Source organism: Ictidomys tridecemlineatus, chromosome 1, assembly GCF_052094955.1.
Source record: "Ictidomys tridecemlineatus isolate mIctTri1 chromosome 1, mIctTri1.hap1, whole genome shotgun sequence".
Lineage (NCBI taxonomy): Eukaryota > Metazoa > Chordata > Mammalia > Rodentia > Sciuridae > Ictidomys > Ictidomys tridecemlineatus.
The window spans coordinates 168,908,031-168,926,332 of record NC_135477.1 but is presented as its reverse complement, the minus strand read 5'-3'; the positions used below and the strand labels follow the sequence as shown (position 1 = coordinate 168,926,332).

The following is an 18,302-nucleotide window of genomic DNA, read 5'->3' as shown; positions in this document are numbered from 1 at the left end:
TCCCCAGGTGTCTGCTTTAGCACTCTCAACAGTGCCTTAATTGCCTCGAAAATACTATAGCTACCCTGCTTATCAAATGCCATGGCTACTCTGCTAGCACCTCGGGCTCTTATTTGTAATTATGTTTTTAAAGCTTCTTCATAAATGAGTGGCTATAATAAGACCACAAACCCCTTGAAGACTGGAGCTGTATGTCTCCGTCTGCTTATTATTGTATCTCTGAAGCCTAGCCAGGGCCTGGCACGTGCTATTTGTAGTGATGGAGGAATCCAGCTGGGGTGGGGAGACCAGATGGCTGTGAAGCATAATGAGTAGTGAAGAGTACCAGGCCTCATGGACCTGAGTGCCCAGCCAGGAGGGATCCAGGTGTGGAGGGATTCAGGTGTGGAGGGATCTAGGTGTGGAGGGATCCAGGGGAGCAAGAGCATCCTGAGCTCTGGAGGGCATGGAGTGTGTTCATTTCCTAGGGCAGCTCTAACAAGGCACCGTGAACTTGAAGATTAAAACAACAGAAATCTTCTCAAAGTTCTAGAGGCTCAAAGTCTAAAATTGAAGTATTGGCAGGACCATGCTCCCCACAAAGCCTCTAGGGAAAAGTCCTCCTCTTTTGACTCTTAGAGCTTCTAGTGGCTCCTTCTTTGTGTTCCCAGGAGCTTCCTCACTCCAGTGTGCCTCCATCTATTTTTTTTTAAATTTATTTTGTATTCTAATTTGTTATGTAAGATAGCAGAATACACATATAAATTACACATATAAAGCACAGTTTTTTCATTTATCTGGTTGTACACAACGTATATTCACACCATTCGAATCTTCATACATGTACTTAGGGTAATGATGTCCATCTCATTCCATCATCTTTTCTATCCCCCTCCCCCGTCCCTTCCTCTTCCACCCCTTTGCCCTATCCAGAATTTATCTGTTCCTCCCATACTCCCCCTCCCAACCCCATTACAAATCAGCCTCCTTATATCAGAGAAAACATTCAACATTTGGTTTTTTTGGGATTGGCTAACTACACTCAGCATTATATTCTCCAACTCCATCTGTTTACCTGCAAATGCCATGAGGTTATTCTCCTTTATTGCTGAGTAACATTCCATTGTGTATATATGCCACATTTTCTTTATCCATTCATCCACTGAGGGGCATCTAGTTTAGCTCCACAGTTTAGCTCTTGTGAATTGTGCTGCTATAAACATTGATGTGGCCGTGTCCCTGTAGTATGCTGTTTTTAAGTCCTTTGGGTACAGACTGAGGAGTGGGATAGCTGGGTCAAAGGTTGGTTTTCCAAGGATTCTCCATACTGCTTTCCAACTTGGCTGCACCAATTTGCAGTCCCACCAGCAGTGTATGAGTGTACCTTTTTCCATCTTCACATAACTTCTTTTTGTGTATGTCTCTTTGTGTCCTCTCCTCTCCTCCTCTTTTTTTTGTAATCTTTCCCCCCTCATTTTTTATTGCATATTATAATTGTACATATTGTTGGAATTTGAAATTGCATATTCATGCGTGCACACAATATAACAATATAATTTAGCCAATATCGCTCCCCAGCATTTTCCCCTCCCTCCCTGCCTCCTCCCCTTTGGTCTTTTTCCTCCACCGACCTCCCTTTGATTTTCCCCTTCTTCTTATAAGGACATAAGTTGTTAGATTTAGGACCCACACTAATCCAGTATGACCTCATGCCAACTTAATTACATGAGCAAAGATCTTATTTCCAAATATAGTCCTATTCTGAGGTTCCAAGTGGACATGAATTTTAGGAGGATATAGTTGAACCCATTGCAAGGGATTACAAAGGTGATGTTGGGGGGAAGTGGGATCCTTCAGAAGCCAGTGTTCTGTGGCTGACATCACACCGTGGAAATCTCTCTGAACCAGATCTCCAGAACCTCTGTTCTCCAGCTGGCAGGGAGACCTTTGGGAAATCTCTGCTTCTGTGAGTTCAGCTTCTCCATCTGTTCAGAGGGCATGATGACATTTGCTCTGCCCCACCTCTCAGGATTATTCTGAGAACCAAAGAAAAGGGTGGCGGCTTAGAGAGCTCTTTGCATGTTGTAAAGGTGCTGTAAGGTTAGAGTAAACATAGTATAAGCTGTCAATCCTCTGTCACCTTCATGAGACATTAACATTGCCATCCTTATCAGTGTTACTGCCTGACCAGTCTCTTTCTCTTTGCTAGGATCACTGCTTTTACCATGGCATGGTGAGGAAGGTGCAAGAATCCAGCGTCACACTCAGCTCCTGCAGGGGATTTAGGTAAGAGATCCTGAAGCTGCAGAGGGCACCTGACATTCTCCCCAGGAGTGGGATTTTTATGACAAGCAGGACTAACTCACAGCAAGGACCCTGGGAAAGAGCCCACTGAGAGTGTGTGTAGATAATTCTAAGAAGGGTCCAGTTTGGGAGGTGCCAGGGAAATCTAGATCATTCACATGTTAACTGGTCTTTGGGATTACCCTTACTAAGGAACTTGATGTTTAAAAATAAAGGTTTTATTTTTACTTAAGAATCATAATGCCAACAAATTGGGAGATTTGACCAGAAGAAGAAGGGACACACTATGCCATGAGGGCCACATGGGGATGTGCTGGGGCGGTGGAGAGACAGAGGAGCGAGGAGGAGAAATGAGGGCAGGTGTCTTTATCCTGGTTTCTACAGGGAGGATCTGGGGGGTCAGGGCAAGCAGGTTTAGGATTCTCTCTTTTGCACAGTTTCAGGGGCTGTCTGTCCTTAGTTGTCTGGTGCCTGGTCCTGAGGTGATGGGGCAGGTGGGCAGTTACCCAGAAGGTGTGAGTTCAAGAAAGTAGATGGGGGGTTATGGGCTTTGGCTGGCCGGCCTGCATGAAAAAGTCTTTGTAGCTGGCAAGTTGTTTATTGTCTCTGGGAGTTGGCTAACTGTAGCAAGGCCAGTCCCTCCAGGGTCAGCAAGTCCTAGCTGTCAAAGCAACACAAGACAGGAAATAAGTGACATGGTTAATAAACTTGAAACTGAGTTTGAGCATTCCTTCCCACTTCTAGTTCTTCTGAGGTAGACCAATAGTGAAAATATAGGCAGTAAAATAGAAAAATAAGCAATTAGGGAAAAGAGAAGATGGGAGGAGAAGGGGGAGGCCAGGGTAATTTTCAAGACAGAGAATCAACTGAAAAGTTCTATCTAGGTGGTGTTGTATGAAGGCAACTCTTCCGTCTCCAATCTGGACTTCCTGCTGGTAGGAGCTTACCAGCTGGGTGACCTTGGGTCTCCATGGTCTCATTTGTAGAAGGTGGATCAAGAGACTATATACATGATGTGGGGTTAAATGTGTTAGTAGACCTCAGACGTAGTACTCAATCTCCTCCAAGACCTGGCTTCTCTGAGTGTGGTCTGTAGATGGGCAGCATCAGCTTTCCCTGGGATCTTGCTCAAAATGCAATATCTCGGGTCCTACCCACTCCTACTGGTTTACAGTCTGCATTTTACCCCAGGTGATCCTTGCGCACATTACAGTTTGTAGTTGAGACTGTGTTCCTTCAGCATGTGAATTATATTTCACATATTCATTTGTCTCCATCAGCCTTAAATATAGCAGGATCTATCCACGTAGAAGTGATAAATATCACTTTTTTTAGACTCCTCCTACTCTCCCTTCTCTATTTTTTTGAAAAGGGGTGATGATCCAAAAACCTGGATTCTGATTGCCTACACTGGTGCCTGTATCCAGTATGCTAGAAACTGGCTGTATTTTTTAAAAAAGAAAGAAAAAGGGGGAAAAAAATCTATGATTTGTAGCAACCATCTGTATGCTGGTAGAGTTGTTTCTTATCACAGCCAATTTCAACCTACCAATGTGACGTTATTGAAGGCAGAATTGGAAATACATACCCACCACTAGCTCTTTGGAGCCAGTAGAAGGTGGCCCTCTTTTTTTTTTTTTTTGGTACCAGGGATTGAACTCAGGGGCACTTTACCACTGAGCCACATCCCCAGCCTTTTTTTTTTTTTTTTTTTAATTTTATTTAGAGATAAGTTCTCACTGAATTGTTTAGGTCCTTGCTAAGTTGCTGAGGCTGGCTTTGAACTCGTGATTCCCCTATCTCAGCCTCCCAAGCCACTGGGATCATAGGCCAGTGCCAATGTGCCCTGCTCACCCTTCTCCTCATATCAATTGATTCATTCAATGACAACTTCTTTCATTCAACAAATTAATATTGAATGTCGGTGGTATGCCCATGTCCTAAACAAGTGGAAGACAGACAGCCATTGTAATTTTTGAAATCCTCTGTTTCCTCATCTGCAAGATGACCATCAGTGATGGCTATGCTGGAGATTAAGTTTAAGTGCTTAGTTAAGTCTACCGAACTTTATAGGCATATGGCAGACATATCATCCCATGACAGTGAAACCATGCTAAGACAGCCACATTCCCATAAAAATCGAAGGCCCCTCTCCCTGCAGGCCCCACAAGTCTATTTATGAATTGGGCCATGTCTCCTCTGGAAGGCCATGTGGTGAGTCACCAGAGGGAATCAGGCAGGAAATAGGTTTTGGCCGGGAGGTGATTAACAGAGTGGCCTCAAATCCCCCACTCAAGCAACTTGGTTGAGCCAAGCCAACTGGCCCCAGTGGTGTTTACAGGCCCAGCCACCACCACCTGCAGTCTGCAAGTAAACAAAGTCCTTCCCAAGAAAGAGGAAAGGGAGCATGCAGGTGTGACCTGCTTCTCTCTGCCTCATCCTCTGTCCCCTCCGTCTGGAGCAGTGGGAACTTGGCATGGCCTCTTGGAAATCATTCCAGCAGCCGCGCTGACGGGGGGAAATGGGGTGAGCTGCCCAAGTGTTGCTGCTTAGTGTGCTTCCGTCTGGTGGGGCCCGCCAGCGTTTTTTTCTCAGCCTTGTCACTGCACACCTTAAGGAACCAAGGTTGTAGGCAGCCCAACTTAAGAGCTGGAGACTCATGCCAGATGGCTCCATCTGGACCCTGGAGGGGGAGCAGCTGCCACAGCAGCAGCACTCAAACCCAAGATGTTCAGACTGAAGTTGTTCCCTGAGGCTCATAGAACCAGACTGCAGTGCAGAATCTCCATTGTGATCCTGTCTCTCCTGGAAACCTGCTCCTGTGATGGGGAAAAAGGGGCAGGATTTATACCAAGTGGGATCATCAGGCTGATGATACAAAGCTAGAGGAATTCAGTGGAGCATCCAGATAGTTCTGGGTTCCCTCCTCTCTCCAAAGCAGCTCTGTGGGTGGTTTTATGACTGAAGAAGTAATTCCTGGTCATAGAAAAAAATAAATTCAAATAGTATTTTAAAAAATGTGCAATGGAAGATGAGTCTCTTTCTCACCCCAGATTTCTAGATTTAAGTCCCCACCTCCAGCATTGTTATTGGCTTCTTGTGTGTCCTTTATGGAAATATTCCTTGCAAAAAAAGAACCTGGACGTGTAAGATAGTGCTTTATAATCTTACATGAGCCTTTGACCACTTTCAGAATTGGGTGGGAGCCATGGATACTTACACACTACACACATAAAAAGATGTGACATACCATTTTATTAGGAATGCCAAGTGTCCCCATCTCCAAGCTTGCCTCAGATGAAGTAAGGACGAGCCTCCAGATGTTACCACAACTTCTTGCATGTACAACAGCTTTGCAACTGACACCTGGTCTGCATGTCAGGAGTGATTAGTATTTGTGAAGAAATCTAGCCAGGTCAGGGATGAAGTGTCTTTGAGCCTGTGCATCCTGGGAAACTGCATATGAGTGTGTGTGTCTCTAGCTCATGGCCTGTCGGCAGGAGGGGTGCCTGATTGTTGAGCTGTTGATTTTTGAAGGCAATACTTATTGAAAATTGTCATTCTATAAGTAATACGGGTTTAATGTTAAATATTGAAATGGCACAGGAACATATAAACTAAAAACAGTGAAAGCTCTCTATCCTGCCTACCTTTAGTCCTGCAGATAGATGGCTTAGTCCTGGAGGTGGGTTTGGACAGTAAGTGTGTGGACTCCATCCTCTAGGAATAAGCCTGGGCATTAGGAGACCTGGGATCTGCCCCAGCTCTGCAGTAACTCACTGGCTGACCTTGGGCAAGTTCCTTTTTTTCCAGATTTTCTTCTCATCTATCAAAACAGGGAAGATAAGATCATCAAAAATATTCCTTTATTGTGGAAGCTCTGGGCTGCAGAGAGAAGGGGCAGAATCTCAGGGAGGTGGGGGCTGGAATGGAAGGAGGTGGCTTCGGTCTATGCAGCTAGAAGTGGCATGGTCCTTTCCACTTTGAAAATCTTACTTCCTCCTGCAGAACAGATAATAAATGTTCCCTTTGTGTCAGTCACTGAGTGAGTTAAGCCCCCAGAGGGCAACACCATTAGCATGTGCAACCCTAGAATCTGGAGTCAAACAATTCCTGCTTTAAAACCTGACAAGCCACTACAGTTCTCCAGTTCCTATTTTCTCACCTGTCAGGTAGGAACATCAATATTGATGTCACTGGTGGATTTCTATTAGGTGATTGGCATCAGCTCCTCGGGCTTTGATTTGATTATGCTGTACCCCAGAGGTTGGACCTCTTCCTGACCCATAGCAGATGACCAGTGTGAATGTGTCAAAAGGCTACGGAAGAAACCATTGATCTTGCCTGGCATACAGTAGTGTGCCCAATGACTATCAGCTATTTTTTTAAAATGGTACTTTTGTTATTGGTAACATTGCCCATTTCTTCAGTTCTTTATCATAATGATCTCAGGAGATGGACAGTGTTATTAAATAATGGACCACAGAGCTTGAGGGCAGTAGACCTAGAATTTGAAACCAGGTATATCTCAGTCCAGAGCCAATGCTCTCTGTCTGTGCCCTGTCACCCTGTCCCAAGGGAGCACAACATCTGTACACCTTCTCTTCTCCCTCTGTACTGACTTTGAAGTTCCCTGTTACATGGATGCAGATTGGGGGAGAGGGGAGACAGGGAAGAAAGGGAGCAGGGTGGTTGCATCTTAGGATAGGTCTAGATGCAGGGATGTCAGACATGTCCCTCTGGGTTTAGTTGAAAATGGGCATATTTCCAGGAATGGTAAGTGGGCAAATTTTCTGGCTCAGTTCCTTGATGGATGGGATGTATTTGGTTGAGCCTTTCAGTCATTTGTGGGTTAAACACAAACTGTCTGCTGCCCAGCTTCCTCTATATAATTTCATATTTATCAAGCTCTTAATGATGAGGAATAGGACAGACAGAATGGAGAATAGCATGTGAGGTCCTGGCCCTCAGCCTCCTGGGTCCCCACCCCTGCCTCCTGGCTGACCTCTAACTCTGCCAGTGCTAGCATTTAGCAAATTAGATCAACTCAGGCTCTTAGAAGGATAAATGACTGGTGGGTACTCAGGGGAGGGTGGCTAGAGGACTTGGGGGTGATGGCAGCGAAGGGCCCCAGAACCCATTCTCAGAAACTCCACCATCCACCCCCAGGCTGTCTGGGAGGATTGTAACTGAGACACAGGGTGAATCACCAGGGGCTGCGGTGGGGGAAGGAGGGGAGTGATCACAATATCCTATTGCCAGGTGGATCTTCAGTGACCTTCCAAGCTGATGTTTCTCAAACTAATCTGCATACTCCCTGAGACAGAATAGGTGCCTACTGCAGAGTGTGGGCTCCTGGCCAGAGTTTCCGAGTATGGTTGTGCAGGGAATCAGGTCCCCAGATGCATAAACCTGCAGAGTCCTAGGGTGGCTGGGCATCTGTGTTAGCAACACTGTAGAATATGCTTATAACACTCGAGAAGCTCTGGTCCTAGGAATCTCCAACACAGGTTTGGAACTCACCAATGGAGGCAGATAGCATAGAGGTTAAGGGTATAGGGTCCAGAGCCTGTGGCCCTTAATCTTTAGCCCCATAGTAACATTCATAAGGATCATAAAAGTTGGTGTGAATAATAAAATGCCTGGTCTGTAGCAAAGGCTTAATAACTTATTGCCACTACAACGTTGGTTATTTACCATGCTCCATTGCTTGGTCTCTTCTCTGATTGGCCCAGAGGCTTGTTCATGTGATGCTGGGTCAACTGTACCTTGTGGCCCTATACTGGAACTCACCCATTCTCACGTGGAAACTTCCACTCTCTGCTGTAATTCCAGCAGCCACACCCTGGCACACACGGGAGCATCAGTTGGCTTGTGATCCAGCCTTCTGTGTTTGTAGCCTTTGAGGGAAACCAAGATGGTGGGAGATGTCCTGGTCAGCTGAGGTGAGAAGATAGCTTGGGAACAGGATGCCCTCGGCCACTCTTGCTTCTGCCCTTTCCTGTCTGAATCAGGGAGTGGATGTGACCCTTGCTCTCTCCGCTTCACCCCCAGCTGTTGTGGGAGCACCTTAGGTGACCTGCCAAGGGGCTGGGCAGGCACTGCTGCATCCGCCTGGGTGAGGCAGCTGGGAAGTGGGCAGGCCGCTGGCACAGGAATGAGCCATCTGGGATGGGACCTGGGCAGGGCTACTGCAGACCAGGGGCTGGCATTATTTTTCCTGAGAGCGTCACAGACTCTTCCCAAAGGACAAAACCTGGGCAGGTCTCCCAATGGGGTGGGGGTGGGGGTGGGTGGGGCCAAGATGACCTGAGAGAGAAATCCTTCCAGATCATAGTGACGGACTCAGAGCTGGGAACACTTTAGGTTTGGCGCTATCTGGATGGACAAGAGTCTGAGGAAGGGTCTTGAAGTACCTGAAGCACTGCCAGGCCTTTGGGACTTCCTTCTGGGTTTCCTTCTGCCCAGAGCCTTGGGTTCATTCTCTTGCTGTGGTGTTCATCTCACTGGATGGAGGATGCAGATACCTGCTGCCTGGGTTTCTCCTCATCCCGCCGTTGAGGATGTGGGAGAGCAGCAGATAAGAAGGGGGAGCTCTTCCTCACGGAGTCTGGATTAGCCCTCAGAGACCTCATGGGTAGCATCTGAGCATTCGGTCCATCAGCGTGAGGGCTGATGAGTCCTCTTTACCGTCTCCATTTCCATTGCAGTCACTGTCCCCATGTTTATTCTCTGCTTCATGAGGGCAGGGGCTTTGCCCATCTTGTTCACCATTCCATTCTCAGCCCCTGGCAGGAGCCTGGCCAATGTTTGTGGGGTGAGTGGCTTTCCTCCTATGGGCCTTGAGTGGTGGATGGTCCTCACATCCATCCGCATTTTCAATCAATCAGGGATGAGAATTTTTGAAAAAAACATTTGCAACTCTATTGAACACATCTACTTTTTTCTCTTTTCATCATTTCCTAAATAATACAGCATAACAACTATTTGCATATTATTGGCATTGTTTTGGTTTTATAAGTAATCTAGAATTGATTTAAATAGGTTATATGAAAATTCTACACCATTTTCTACAGGGGACTGTGATTTTGAAATCTTTGGGGAATCTGGACCCAATCTCCCATGGCTTCTTAAGGACAAGGATTATGTCTAGATTTCAACTGGAACATGGTCAAAGCTTAGTGAGAGGGAGAATAAAATAAATGAGCACACATCTTTATTCTAATTCTAGGCTAAAATCTATGATCAAGGGAAAAAAAAATTGCCACCCATGCCTGGTTGTGGGTGTCACTTCACCAAACAGCTGCCATGCTGGCAGGGAGCCTCGGGGACTAGCAGGAACGTCTCCAGTCCTGCATTTCCAGCTTTGCTTCCAAGTACCAGGACAGCTGCCTTTCATTTTTATTAGGAGTCCTCGTAAGTTAGTGAATTACCACCATTTTCATTTTAGGGTTGAGGAATTGAGGCTCAGGGTGATTTAGGACATTTTCTGAGAAGCAAAGATCCCAGGTCTCCATTGGGCTGTCTCCAGCCACTGCCTTTTCGAAGTCTATGAAGTTCTGACCTGTGATTATCATAGGCCATGTTTGGTTTGGGAGACCTTTTGGGATCTTGATCCTATAGTCCTTCATCAGTTTTAACTGTCCTGGGTACAAGTTTTTAAACTTTTTTTTTTCTCTGCTGGGGATGGAACCAAGGAGTGCTCAACCACTGAGCTACATGCCCAGCCCTTTATTTTTTTGTGAGACAGGGTCTTGCTAAGTTGCCTAGCTGGCCTCGAACTTGCAATACTTGCTATTGCCTCAGCTTCCCAAGTCCCTGGGATTATAGGCGTGTGCCATCGCACTCAGCGTTTTAAACACCTTCTGACTTTACTAGTTCAGAGATTCTTAACCGGAAGCCCTGTGATGAATTTAGGGGGCCTCAGAGCCCTGAAATTGTGTGCCACATCTCAGATTACAAGTGCATTTCTCTAGAGAGGAGGTCTGACCCTGCATCGGGTCCTCACAAAGGGGTGCATGGCCCCACAATAAGGTGAAGAACCAATGATCAAAACCAACTGTGCCCACATGCCTATGGGCCTGTACAAGGGACTTGTTCAGGATCCTGGAAAAAAATCTTTGACCAGATATTCTATTTCTTCTATCAACAGAGGACTGATCATGGTGAGCAGTAACCTCAGCTACATCATTGAGCCCCTCCCTGACAACGAGAGCCAACACCTTATTTACAGATCCGAACATCTCAAGCTGCCCCCGGGGAACTGTGGGTTTGAGCACTCCAAGCTCACCACCAGGGACTGGGCCCTTCAGTTTACACGCCAGACCAAGAAACAACCTCGCAGGGTGAGTTCCAAGACTCTCTGTACACCAGTCAACCTGGGGCTAGGCTTGTCCCCTCTGAGCACCCTTACTTTGAACCCAAGAGTATTTATCAATTGAAAGAGAATGGTGGAGAAGAAGGGAAGAATTTCTTCTTTTATTTGAAGTCATGGTCAAGTGTGAGACACCTTCATAAGAGAATAACTATTTTTTGGGGAAATACTATTAGTTTTACAATGCTCTAATATGTTGATTGCAGAAACTATAAGGAAAAAAAGGAGTGTTTCCCCTTCTGAAATAACCACTTCACCTTGTACACCAATTGTTATTTAGGCTGAAAATTATCTGTGGTTTAAAGATTATTGGGAAACTTGGTCATCACAGGTTCCCTCACAGTGTGTCGCCCTCTCTTCTACCTGTGCTAGTCAGGTCAGCTCATTAGTTTTTGAGAATAAAGGCCTGGATTCCATGTCCCAGAGCCACCTCCAGCAATAACCAAATGGCAGGTGGACAGCGTCGTGCAGTGAGGCTGATGGCGGCCACAGCCCAAGCTGTTTCTAGTGTCCAAGTACAACGTAAGCAAGAAGGCTCACCGCCAGCTCACCAGCTCGTTTTCTCAGCAGATTTTGAAATGAGGCCAAGTTCACAGTTTCTATAGCTCTGATCTGCTTATCTCTCTTCCTTAGATGAAAAGGGAAGACATACACTCCATGAAGTACGTGGAGCTTTACCTTGTGGCTGATTATGCAGAGGTAAGGGGGGCCATGGGTTTGAGCATAGAATCTACTCTCTTGATGGCTTTGACACTCCAGGCTTCGGGCTGCTTTGGGGAAATGCTGGCACATTCATCTCTCTCTGATTTATCATATGATTTTTGACCTTAAATCTAACCATCCTTTTTTTTTGGCTATTTTTAATATAGTTGGGGAAAAAAGAGAAAAGAAAACAAGAAAAGTCTCTCCTAGCTCCACACACTCATCAGAAGGAAAAGAGTAGGGCCATTATCTGGAGTGACATTTCTCAGACTGGGTCTGAAGTCCTAATTTAGGTCCTGATGCTTATTCTTAGTGGGCCCATGAATTCTCTAAAAATTTTATTTTGTATAGAGGTAATAATACTGTACTCTCTGTCATCTAGCTGAATACCATTTTCTTGCCCATGTGTGGGTCCATTTTTATAACCATGTGGCTATCAAATGAGAACATAAAGCCATGATTCCCAAAATATGGTTCCCAGATTAGCAGCATCTGTAGCACATCGGGACTTGTGAGAAATTCAGATCTAACCTACTGAATTCTAAACTGCCAGGTTGGGGTCCAACAGTCTGTGTTTAAATAATTCAGTGATTTCTGTGCCCAGGAGAGTTTTGGAAACCCACTTATCTAAAGAAGTAGCAGGCATCTTGGTCAGGTTTTTTGCATCTTTGTGACCAAAATCCCCAACAAGAACAACTTAGAGGAGGTGAAGTTTATTTGGGGCTCGGTTCAAAGGTCTCATTCCATAGGTGGTTAACATCATTGTTCTCGACCCAAGGTGAGGCAGCACATCATGGAGGAAGAGCCCAGTGGAGGAAAGCTGCTCAGCTTATGGTGGGGTCAGGAAACAGAGAGAGAGGGGTGGCAGGGAGGGGTCTCTGGGAAGATGTATCTTTCTAGGGCATGCCCCCAGTGACCAACCTCCTTTAGCCATGTCCCATCTGCCTATAGTTACCACCCAGTCCATTCAACCTAAGATGAGCTAATTCCATTACAGCTGTCATGATGTGATTTTTTTTTTTTTTTTTTTTTTTGGCGGGAGGTAGATATGAAGGATTGAACCCAGGGGCACTTAACCACTAAACCACATCCCCAGAACTTTTAAAAAGTATTTTGTTTAGAGTCAGGGTCTCGCTAAGTTACTTTGGGCCTTGCTAAGTTGTTGAGCTGCCTTTGAACTCATGATCCTCCAGCCTCAGCCTCCTGAGCTGCTGATCGTTTTTTTCCCTAAATATTTCCAATTATATTAGCAGGAGCTTTGGGGGGAACATCTCATATCCAAACTACAACAACAGGGTAGACTTTAATTTATATTCCTTTCATGTGGAATTTGCTGAAAACTGCCTGACTCACTCATTCGTTTTCTTCATTCATCAATGATTCCCTGATTTTCTGTGATGGGCCAAATGCTCAGGATACAGTTCTCAAGAAGTCACACCCATCTCTGGCATCATAGAGTTTGCAGCAACAGCACAAAAGCTTTGTAGTTCCCAAGTGTGCAACCACCAAGGTTATCCCTTAGGGAGGATTCGAGTTCGTGGAGTGGAGAGGAGAATCCCACATGGTTCAATGACTTGGGGAAGCTTCTCTGAGGTGGCAATGTTAAAGACAACACCTGCAGACTGGATTCAGCCCCATTGGCCTAAATTAGCCAGATGCTACTTCCAGTTCTCACCTCTGTAGACTCGACCAACCACACAACCCAGCCCCACCTCTGCATGCTGGGCCTCCATGACCAGGTGCCTGTTCTCACGAGGTGTGCTTGCCTGGGCTGCCCTGCAGGCAGGGCTCATTACAATTCCCCTCTGTGTTGTACTCCATGCAGACAGGGTTACCAGCTCCCCAAAAGGCCTTATTCTAAGGTGGCTCTACTCAGGGCACCATCTCAAAGCGCAGATCCTGGAACAGTGTCAGGTGGTGGGAAGAGTGCTGACCTTCAGGCCTGAAGAGTTGCCTCCCAGTGTGAGTGGCAGGAAGAGGTGGCCCTGGGTTAAAGGACAAGAAAGAGTTAACTGGGCAGAGGAGTGGAGGTGAAGGGCATTCCAGCGAAGGAACATTGTATTCCACTTTGAGAAGAGTTTAGTTTTTTATTAATGTGTTTTTTTCCAAAAAGAGTGTGTGTGTGTGTGTGTGTGTGTGTGTGTGTGTGTGTGTGTGGTGTGTGTGTTTTCTCTAGGACTTTTGCTTCTTCCTAAAGGCAAGTGTGTGCAGAGGCTGGGGAGCAATATAGGGAACAAAATCAAAAGCCAGTTTCAAAGCCAGCCAAGGCACGCCATGCTCCATCCCCTGCCCTGCAGGAGGGTTGCTGGGAGAGAGCTGAATTCTTTGGACTCCAGGACACATTTCCATTTAAACCTTGTGTCTAAGATCATCTAATAAAGAGGTCGTGAGCCTTTTCTTCTTCTTCTTCTTTTTTTTTTTTCCAATCCTTTGTTAGATAGAAGCCCAATAGTGAAGTATATAAAACCCAGCTGTGCCAGTTGGAAGGAGGGGGTGTTTCTCCTTTGCAGCCTTTCAGTCTCCCTAGGGGAACCTTGGAGAAGGGTTTTGAATATATTTATTTATTCACTGGTGCTGGGGATGGAACTGAGGGCCTCACGCATGCTCGGCAAGCACTCTGCCACCGAGATATACCCCCAGGGAGGTGTAGGAATGTCCAGCAGCCACAGAAGCAGGGGTGCTGAGACAGGGCAACCTTCTCTGGGCTCTGCATTGAGTGCAGAGTGGGTAGGAACAGGGAGGCCTGGCACTGCTGCCTTGAGAGACAGTTGTCACTAGTGGAAATGAGCCAGCAGCTTCCTGCTCCCTGGGCTCAGGTGGGAGCTCCGGGGTGGATCTCAGCATGTTCACTCCTTAGGTGAGGCAGAAGTCCAGGGGAGCAACCGAGAGTGTAGTGTCATAGGAGGGGACAGAGCACCTGAAAACACAGGGCTGCAAAAAGCTTTCATGATACCTCAGAATGTGGGGTAGCTGAGAAAGGATGGATACACCATGCAGTATTTTCAGTGTCACCCTAGAAAATGGAAAGTTGAAGAAAAATTTTTTTTTAAGCCAAAGGGATTGCAAATCTAGTCTGTGGCCACCCACCACATGTTTTTGTAAACAGTTTTGCTGAACAGAGCCACGCCCATTGGGTTACCTATTATCTGTGGCTACTTCGGGTCACCAAGGCAGAGCTGAGTAGTTGTGACTGAGTCAGTATGGCCCAAAAAGACCAAAATATTTACTATCTGGATCTTTATAGGAAGTTTACTGACTCTTGCTTCAGCCTGTGCTGGACAACATGATGCACTCCAACTGTGGTGGCCTTATTGGGCCTTATTGTTTGAAGATAGGATAATATATTTGAAAGACAGCAAAACCTGACCCTAATGTTCTAATAAATGTTTACTAAATGAATGGAAATGATGCAATACTTTCTGTGCCACGAGGCCAGTTCAGAAATCAGGAAGCCTTCAAGATGGAAACTTCTGGATTAACATGGAAAGGTCTATGTCACACAGGGTCTCAGGATTTAACTCTATAGTAAGCAAAGAGGATAGTGAGATTCCCTTCTGGTGAGTGACAGTTCCAAGGAAGCCCATAATCAGTGGAAGAAAAGAAATGGTTGATTTCTTCCATGCATCAGGGCTGAGAACACAATCCTGGCCATACAAATATCCGACAATGTTTTATTTGGTTGTTCATTTATTTATTTTTTATTTTTTTACTTTTGGCTTGGATATTCTTGTGGGGTGGGGTAGAGGAAGAATGTGAAGGTTTATATTTGAAGTGACATTTATGTTGCATACCTGTGGTAAATCATATAGGTACCCAAAATCTTTGTAACGATGACAGTATACAAGAGTTACCCATCATTTGCAAATTCAAGTTGCAATTTTAGAAAAAATCTTATCTTTACATTGTTAAACTTTTCTCCATTATTGCAGCTGAGACAAATCTATCCTTTGAGGCAGTAATGGTCCATTCATACTGATACATTATCTTCCTGGTACCCATGGCAGACATTTCTAATCAAGTAGAGGAAATTGATTAGAAATGTCTGGTTTTAGTCTTACGCAGTCTAAGTTCTCTGTAGAAGGCACTGCTGGTTGATCTCAATGGTGCAGTCTGAAGTCTCTTTGCTTATATCTATGGTCCTGTTGTCAGCACCCATTGTATGTCATTCAAATGCTCTCCATTGCAGTAATTTCTGTGAAGATTTTCTCAGCAAGTTTTCTTAACCCATTTTAATTGTGTAATCCTTAAATACAGGATCTATTATACTAGCTATTTCTGGTCCTTTCACCATTTTAATTGAAGCTCCAGGACCGCAACCTCACACTTCTTTGTGTGCTGCCTAATGCTAAACAGAATCTTGCCCATAGCTGTTGTTCAACAGGGGTTTGACTAGTGTTGATTGAACACATGTAGGGGAGCCTCATGAGATCTATGTGGCGGTGGATTCATATTGGGGTGATGACCAAGGCAAGAATCAGGTCAGTCCCTCTTCTAAGCCTCAATGGGAGTTTGCCAGAAGCTTTGTAATTTGAAGGGCAGGAAAATAAGATTTACTGCAAGGGTTAGAAGGTAATTCAATTCAATCCACAATTACTGCTTGCCTGCTATGTGCTCTGCATTTAGCTGGTAGGTACAGATACCAAGATGGATATATCCCAAGTCCTGTACATCATGAGCTGTTGCTGTGGTGGAGAAGAGAGTTAGATGAGAAATGGCTGCTTATAGAAGACAGAAGAAAATAAGAAAGTCAAAGACAAGTCATGGGCACAGGAAGAGCTCTGGGGTCTCACCTGGTTCTGTTTGTTTTATGTAGTTTCAGAAGAATCGACGAGACCAGGATGCCACCAAACACAAGCTCATTGAGGCTGCCAACTACGTTGATAAGGTGAGACCAGGTGTGTACTTGGTGGGACAGGTGCCAACACGACAGTGGCGCCTCAGGACCAGAGATCACATGCACCTGAGTGCCATCTGCTGCATTGGCCTCCCCAGCCGGTTTCTGAAAAGGGCCAAGTGGTGCCATCAAGGCTCAGGGTGGTCATAATGAAGCCCTGAACTGTGTAACCGTAGGCAAGTTGCTCATCTTCAGGTTATAGGAATTTTTGTTTCTGTTTTGCTTTGTTTTAATTTATAAGGTAGAGGAATTGGCCTAAATCAGTGACTTTATTTATTTATTTATTTTTGGGGTGGAATCCTTTTTAAGTGAAATTTTATGTCCATGTCTATATAGAAGTCCTATGGAAACACGCTACTCTGAGTGAGGCAGGGGTGAGCACTGCCCCCCTCAGCCCTTCCTTCACCCCTGCAGTGGCTCCTGAGGGTATGGAGGAGCCCAGTTTAAGAATGCCTGAGAGTTTCTGAAGGCTCCTTTCAGGTATAAAGCCCAACGAGTCTTTGAATTAGGAGGAATTAGGTAGGTCAGGATGGGAAAGGTACACCACCGGAAAAGTTGAGGAATGGTTTATTTGGGGCCAATCTGCAAAGTTTCCCTCTGTAAAAACTGCCCTAACATGATTTCTTATCTCTTAGGGAGCCTGCAAATGGTTAACTTTCCCAGCTTATGACCTTTTACAACATACTTTTAAGAAATACTCAAATTTTTAAATTTCACTAAAATACACTGTCCTGGGATTTGGAAATACTTTGTAAATGTGAAAGAGGGTACTTGCTGGAGTACAGATTGCAGAAAAGGTATGACAGCAACCTCTTGACAGGCTAACAGTATATCATTTAAAAAGTAGGTTTGGGTATGTTTGGGGTCCCACATCTCTTTGAGGATCTCATAGCAATTTTATGTACAATTTCTAGACACTCATAAAACTGAATTCTGGGCCTGCTAGGGACTCATGGATCCCAAGTCTGAAGGGGAATTTTTAAAATTTTTTTAAAAATTGCTTACCTAAACATTGGAGGATAAAAAAAGAGAATCTAAAATATGTTTTTTAAAGGGACTAACAAGCAAATTTGGAGGTGTTCTAAGGTCATCAGATGGGATGACCTCAAAGGCTTTGGAAACACAGGCAGGTGCAAGTCAAGCACTGGCATTTCCTGGAGGGAAGGACTCAGACACAACAGAGTCCTCTGTCCAGCTCCCAGCTCACTGAGGAGCACCGTTTAAATAATCCTGCAACCCAAGCACTCAACATCTGGGAAAATGAGGAAAGCTTGTTTCCCTGGGGAATATACAGGAGCCAACCCTGATGTCATCCACGTGACGTCTGTTGTCCTGGGGACGTGGCAGGTGGGGGACTTGACTTGGTTGGGTCTCCCCTTTGTGACCACTGAAGCTGGTCTAGGTGATGGAATTGGGGGCACTGATTGAAAAAAAAAAAAGGGAAAAAAAATGAAAGTAAAAGAGAAACAGCCACAAACCCCCAATCATAGTTGAAACCCATGCTTTACTGACTGGTCCACTCTGCGGAGCCACTTGCTTCTCTCCCTGGCAGCTGAGGTTAGACACTCCCCGTGTGTGTGTGTGTGTGTGTGTGTGTGTGTGTGTGTGTGTGTGTAGACACACCCACTTCTCTGAAGTTTGCTGACCCAGCTACTTGAACTAAAGGATTGTTCAATGAAAGCTGAGATGAACTGCACTCGTTTGCTGAATCATGAGCCCTGTCGAAATATTTTCCCCTGTGAGAAGGCCAAGTCTCTTTCCTTTCAAAGCTCCCTAGTGAAGCAAAGTTAAATGAGAGTCCAAGCCCTTTATTTTCTGGAGTGAGTGATGTGGTATAAAACAGAAAAATCAGAATTCCCATAGATACTTTATGGAGCCACAAATTCTCTGGGGCAAGAAGAAGGTCTGTATCTACCCCAGCCCTTTAGCTGTCTAGGGTCTTGAGTGGGCTCTGAGGTGACGAGGTGGGCCCTCATCCTGGCTTCCTTGTTTATCTGCACCTTGGGGCTTAGAACACAAAATGCTTGGCAAACATTGGCGCCTGGGTTA

The 18,302-nt window shown here is 45.4% G+C and overlaps 1 protein-coding gene across 2 annotated transcripts in view; it reads left to right on the top strand.

Moving 5' to 3' along the window:
• Adam19 (ADAM metallopeptidase domain 19) overlaps window positions 1-18,302 on the top strand; it is an 84,545-nt gene that overhangs the window by 41,189 nt on the left and 25,054 nt on the right. For both annotated transcript variants that reach the window (XM_078051656.1, XM_078051662.1), the window contains exons 5-8: window positions 2,189-2,265; window positions 10,436-10,628; window positions 11,291-11,356; window positions 16,173-16,244. In XM_078051656.1, coding sequence (XP_077907782.1) covers window positions 2,189-2,265; window positions 10,436-10,628; window positions 11,291-11,356; window positions 16,173-16,244 — 408 coding nt within the window. The remainder of the gene's footprint in view (window positions 1-2,188; window positions 2,266-10,435; window positions 10,629-11,290; window positions 11,357-16,172; window positions 16,245-18,302) is intronic.